At 54.1% G+C, this 6,129-nt stretch overlaps 1 protein-coding gene across 2 annotated transcripts in view; it reads right to left on the minus strand.

The window, feature by feature from the left end:
- Positions 1 to 4,030: 4,030 nt before the first annotated feature.
- Positions 4,031 to 6,129, minus strand: part of TPRA1 (transmembrane protein adipocyte associated 1) — an 11,943-nt gene continuing 9,844 nt past the window's right edge. For both annotated transcript variants that reach the window (XM_008056848.2, XM_008056849.2), the window contains 2 exons: positions 6,051 to 6,129; positions 4,031 to 4,707 (listed from right to left, as the gene is read on the minus strand). In XM_008056848.2, coding sequence (XP_008055039.1) covers positions 4,440 to 4,707; positions 6,051 to 6,129 — 347 coding nt within the window. In that variant the 3' untranslated portion in view covers positions 4,031 to 4,439. The remainder of the gene's footprint in view (positions 4,708 to 6,050) is intronic.

Raw genomic sequence — 6,129 nt, forward strand, 5'->3', positions numbered from 1 at the left:
CTGCCCTGGGGAGGTCTCAGCCCAGTCAAGAGTCAGGCTGGCACATTTAAACACAAGGCCTTTAAACAAAAAGTCGAAAGTCATGCCAGAGGCCAACCCCTCCTCACCTCGCCTCCTGGGAGCAGGGGAGCCCAGGATCAAGCTTCCACCAGAGGGCATACAAGAAAAATACAGACGCAAACTGCTATCTCCAAAAGTCATTCAGTTCTTTCAAGTGACCTCTTGGGGGTGTATTATGATCTCCACGTATTTCAGTTAAGATTGGATTGGCCCCGGGCGTGGTGGCTCAAACCTGTAATCCCAGCACTTTGGGAGGCTGCGTCGAGAGGATTGCCTGAGCCTAGGGGTTCGGGTTTCAAGATCAGCCTGGGCAACTTGGCGAGATCGCTCTCTACAATAAATCAAGAAAACTTAGCCAGGCATGATAATGCATGCCTGTAGTTCTAGCTACTTGGAAGGCTGAGACAAAGTATTACCTGAGTCCAGCAGGTAGAGGATGTGGTAGCCATGAGCATGCCACTGCACTCCAGCCTGGGAGACAGAGTGAGGCTCTGACTCAAAAAAAAAAAAAAAAGGATTGGCTGTAAACACAGTGGTTTTCTTTCATGTAAAAGAAGGCTGATGGTAGCAATGTTGCTATGGCAGCATCACCATCATTAGGGACAGGGCTCACTTTGTCTATGTGACTGTCCTTGGTAAATAGCTTCTCAAAGTCTCCTCATAGCCCAAAGTGGCTGCTGGAGATTCAGTCATCACATCCGTATTCCAGGAAGCGGGAAGGACATAGGAGGACATAAAAGCGCATCTCCCACCGGAGTCAGCTCCCTTTAAGCAACCTCAGCTAAAGAAAGCCTCCCATACCTCTGCCAGCATCCTGTTGGCCAGAACTTAGCCACATGAATGACCACAAAGGAGACTAGGAGGCATCATCTTTTAGGTGGGTGCTTCCTTTACCCACAAACATCAGGGTACCGTTCTTGAGGAAGGAAGAATGGCTATCAGGTAGCAACAAGTCATCTGCTACCCCATGTCTCTAACAAGAATACTGAGGTCAGGGAGAAGATGTGACTTGCCCAAGGTCCACAGCCCATGAGTCACAGCAGTCAGGAGGTCAGATCCACACCTTGGGCCACAGGAAGCGAACTCCATCGCCGTATCGAGGACTCCAGGACTCCCAGAGCCTGGTCACACCTCTCATAATGTCTGACCCCCGCCCTGGACCCTGCACATGAGATGTGGTCCAAGCGGGCTCCTGGGACCACTGAAAAACGTGAACAGCACACCGTGTCCGTGAGGGTGTGCCGGTAGAAATGAAAACCGGGCAGTCTCCTTGGAGGGCCGTGTTGGTTCAGATTAGTTCAACTGGGAGAGAAAACTCCAAAGTGATTAAACGAGATGGTGGCTTATCTCTCACACATTCCGGCAGTCATCTGAATGTCCAAGACTATTACAGACACTCCACAGTGTCAGGGACACGGGCTCTTTCTATCTTGTGGCCTTGCTGCGAGAGGTTTCCGTTCCCGAGATTGCTCTGCGGTTCCAAACAGCTGTTGCAACTCCAGCCGTACAAGCACATCCCCAGTCAGCAGAATGGCCTGCTTCCTCTCTGCAAGGCAACTGCAGGCACGCTTACACCCATGGCAGAAGGAGTCACACGGCCATGCCCACCTGCAAGGGAGGGTGGAAAATGCGGTCTTGATGCCAGACAGCTGTGCAGCCAGCTAAAAATCAGAGATTCTGTTACAATGGAAGACGAAGAGAACATATATCGTAGGGCAACTATCAGTCTCTGTAGAAGGCTGACAGGAGTAATTAAAACTAATTAAGACCGTGTGCTCCAGCAATTCCACTTGCTTGAGTTACCAAAAGCAAACAGAGAGAGATTTTTGAGGTTGCGTGGTTTGTTTTTGCAAAATCTACTGGAAACAAAAGTGCATCCCTAGGGGACTGGGCTATAAGTCGCCTTCTATCCACATGCATGCAGCTGCGGGAGTGAAGATGACAGGGGACGATCTCCAAGATTCATTACCAGTTGGAGGAAACAAGCTAAGAAAACTTACATTCCAAAACAGGGCTGAGGCACAGACCCGCGTGTGTGGACACAGGATGGCTCTGGAAGACTGTGCATCCCTGATGGATGCTTCTCGAAGTCGGGGAGCTCAGTGCAAGACAGGGAGGGTCACCTGCCACTGTGCATCCTCTTGCACATGGGCCTTTTTTTTTAAAAAACCATGTGCATATATTACCTATTTTTAAAAAACCCAAACTTTAAAATCGAACAAAAAGGCCTCCAGTTTCTTCCTCGATGCCTCTGCTGATTCTGCCACTCACTCAGGAATCACACCCAGCAAGCCTAGACTGACGCAAGCATGCCACCTGGGAGAAGCCCTCCAGGAAGCCCGCAGCCTGTGGTCCCCACACGACCCGGGAGTCTCGCTCACTGGCCATGCCTCTGACACCCTCTGCGCCCTGGACCCCTGGAAGCCTAGCATGTTGGCCACACAGTCACAAGCTGCATTGGAACTGGTGCCCCTGGCGTCCTCCCCAGAAAGGGGGCAGTTGTGGAGATGGGCACTAGCTTGACCCCTGGCAGGGCTGAGACCCCGAGGCAGGTGGTCTGGTCTGTCCTGGGTGAGTACCTCCTCCCCAGCGGTGGGCATTACACCACAGGTAGCACTCCCCTCATGCTCCAGCTGCCGCCAAGCTCTAGGCTGAACGTGAGTCCGTGGCAGCAGCATGGACACACAAGTCTCGCCCCCTCACTTATGACTCATGATCCCAGTGCTCTAACCTGGTTTAGTCCCGTGTTCAACTCACATATCCACTTTTTAAAAGAATTCTGAGTTGGAGTCTCACTGTCACCTAGGCTAGAATGCAGTGGCACGATCACGGCTGACGACAGCTCTGACCCTGGGCTCAGGCAATCCTTCCACCTCAGCCTCCCAAGTAGCTGGGACTATAAGTGCATGCCACCACAATTGGTTAATTTTTTTTTAGTGGCAAGGTCTCACTATGTTGCCTAGGCTGGTCTCAAACTCTTGGGCTCAAGTGATCCTCCCAACTTAGCCTTCCAAAGTGCTGTGATTACAGGTGCACACCTGGCTTATTTATTTATTGAATTTTTTTCACTCCATTGCCCAGGCTGGAATGCAGTGGCACATTCAAAGCCACCCCAGCATTGACTTGCTAGGCTCCAGTGATTCTTCTGCCTCAGCCTTCCAAGTAACTGGAACTACACGTGCATGCTACCACGCCCAGCTAATTTTTTATTTTTATTGTAGAGATGAGGTCTCTCCAAGTTGCCTGGGCTGGTCTCAAACATGTGGGCTCAGGTAATCCACTCACCTTGGCCTCCCAAAGTCTGGCCAATTTTTCGACTTATGTAGAGATGAAGTCAGTCAGGCTGGTCTTGAACCCCTGGGCTCAGATAATCTTTTTGCCTTTGCTTACCAAAGTGCTGGGATTACAGGCATGAGCCACCATGCCTGGCCTTCCCCATACCTCCTCTTATCACAAATGTCATGCCCCAGCATCCTACGCTCTCAGTGCCCGCTGTGTGCCAAGCACTATTCTGAAGGATAAGAACAACGAGTTCTCACTATAGCCCACCACTGTCCAGCCGTTTGTGCTATCTTCTCCTCCTCACAAAGGCCCTACCAGTCAGGCCTTTGCATTCCCATTTTACAGATGGCAAGACAGAACTGAGCAAGGGAAAGGAGCCAGCCCAGCAAGACAGAGGGAGGGCAGGCCCTGCTGGGATCATACAGACCCCACGACGCGGCAGAGAGGCCTCGGCTTGTAGAAACCGCAGTCCTCTCTCTCCACGCCTGTCTCCTCCAGTGAGATGGGCCCGGGGCAGGGCGGCAGGGATCCGGTTTCCCCCAACCTCGAGACAGCCAGCCCGGGCCTGGACCGTGGGGACTGTTCCTGGGTTGAGCAAACAGAGACCCAGGTCTCCCGGCCCATCACCAGTCCTCGGGCTCCCAGAAGGAACTAGCCCCCGTATTCCTGCAAAGCCTCCACATCAACACCTGCTCCTTTTCCTTTTTATTAAAAAATAGATCAAGAAAATATACACTCCAGCCCACCCACCACGGAAGGCTCTGAGACCGAAGCACCGTGGGGATGGGCAGAGGGGTGAGGAGGACCAGACCACCTCGGTGACAAGGCTCTGGAGAAAGAAGGTGCCCTCACCAGCCTAGCTAGGTCTGGCTCTGGGAAGACACAAGCAGGCAGAAGTGGGGGACAGTCCTTGGTGAGAGCAGAGGTGGCCAAGGGGGAGGAGGCCTCTAGACTCAGGTGTGGACAGGGCCTGCCCCGCCCCGAGGCCCTGCAGCCTGGTCCTCATTCTCTTCCAGCTGGGGCTCCGGGCCTGCTGGCCTCTCCTCTGGCTTGTCCTCCACAAGCCCTGGTGGGCCGTCCTGCCAGGGTGGCCATTCTCAGGCATTGATGGCCTTCCAGCGCTCACTGTCTGTGCTGTTGATGCTGCCGGTATGGCAGGGCATGGAGGCAATGTCGTCCAGGTAGGCCACCCCGCCAGCCGAGTCAAACTGTGTGCTCGAGTAGCAGGCGGCAGAGGCCCCAGCAGCCCCTGCCGCCTCCAGGCCCTCCCGCCGGGCCACGGCATAGGGCTGGGGCAGGTGCACGTCCGGCTCCTCTGTCTCGTCTACTTGGCATTTGTAGGAGAAGAGGATCTTGGGCTCTGAGCTGAGGGTGGGAGAGAGGGGCGACTCAGGAACAGCCTTCCCTGCCAGGCAGCAAGGCAGCCAGATATGGAAGGAAACGGCTAACAGCAGACTCACACACACCCTGGAGGCCTCGTCGCCAGGGCCCTGGAGTACAGTAATGCTTGTTCTGAAACCCAGCCCTTCTCCTCCTGGCTGCATGAGTTGGGCAAGTGCTCTCTACACCTGCTTTCTCACCGGGAAATGGGTGCATGGGTCCCTAGTAGAAGGTGAACAGACGAAGATTGTGACCCTTTGCCATTACTTGGCCCAAGTGCTCAGTAAACACTGGCTGTGTCCTCCAGTCCTGCTCCCATGACCACTGTAGCTCCTATCACTGTCCCACTCTATGCTCACCTGGCCCCTCAGTCCTCGGATCAACTGTCCAAGGGGAAGTCACTGCACCCAGTTTACAAAAAGGAGCCTGAATTCGGGAGAGAAGCCACATATGCAGCTCTGAGTCAGGGCTGGAGTCTGGGCTGGCCCTTCTCACTTCACATCTAAGGCCCTCTTCTGGCTTCATCCAGGGGAGAGCCGCCCCCCAGGCCTGGCAGGTGGGAAGGGGGAAGGGCAAAGCAGTGGCACTCCCTCCATATCAGAAGCCTGCAGTGGGACCCCCAAGCCCACGTGTCTTCAGCATCCCATCTCCCTGGCACCTCTGCAAACACGTGCACAGCAGTGCACCCCCCACATACTCAGACACACACTGACTTCCCTCCCTAAACCTGCTCCCTTCCCCAGTTCTCCCTGCTAGGGCACAAGCACCCTGAGGGCAGGGATTTGTGTCCACTTTGCCCCTTGTTGCGTCTGGTGACTAAGCAGTGTCTGGCAGAGTAGGTGTTCAATGAACGCTCGCTGAATGAATGAGTTAGCCAAGTTAATTAACTTAAACACAGCAATGCAGAACAATGTGCATAGCCACTACCCTGTGGGTAAAGTGTATGTTGCTGTGTACACTGCATAGTGTGTACACGGGCGTATACATCTGTATATACACCTAAGTATACACGTGGTATATGCCTATTCATATGCATATGTGTGTGCATATGTCTACATGTGTATTTGTGGGTGCATGTGTCTGTATGTATGCTTGTGGGCAGCTGTACGTGTGTGCCTGTGTATGTGCGTAGGTGCATGCATGTGTGCGTGTGTGTCCATGTCCATGTGCATTCATGTGTGCACGCTGTGTACGCGCATGCAGGTGCACGTGCACACATGGGGTGCTCTAGCATGAGCACGTGCGGGAGGCAGAAGGTGCGGACCCACCGGCAGCCACGCGGGGGCGCCCTGGCCCGGAACCGCAGGGCGGGGGCGGGGCCGACTCACCCGAAGAAGCCCCGGAGGAAGGCCACGTAGATGAGCGGCGCGAAGAAGCTGAAGTAGAGGAAGGTGGTGGCGTCCACAC

The sequence above is a fragment of the Carlito syrichta genome, unplaced genomic scaffold (assembly GCF_000164805.1).
Source record: "Carlito syrichta isolate Samal-C Ts95f unplaced genomic scaffold, Tarsius_syrichta-2.0.1 Scaffold302558, whole genome shotgun sequence".
Taxonomy (NCBI): Eukaryota; Metazoa; Chordata; class Mammalia; order Primates; family Tarsiidae; genus Carlito; species Carlito syrichta.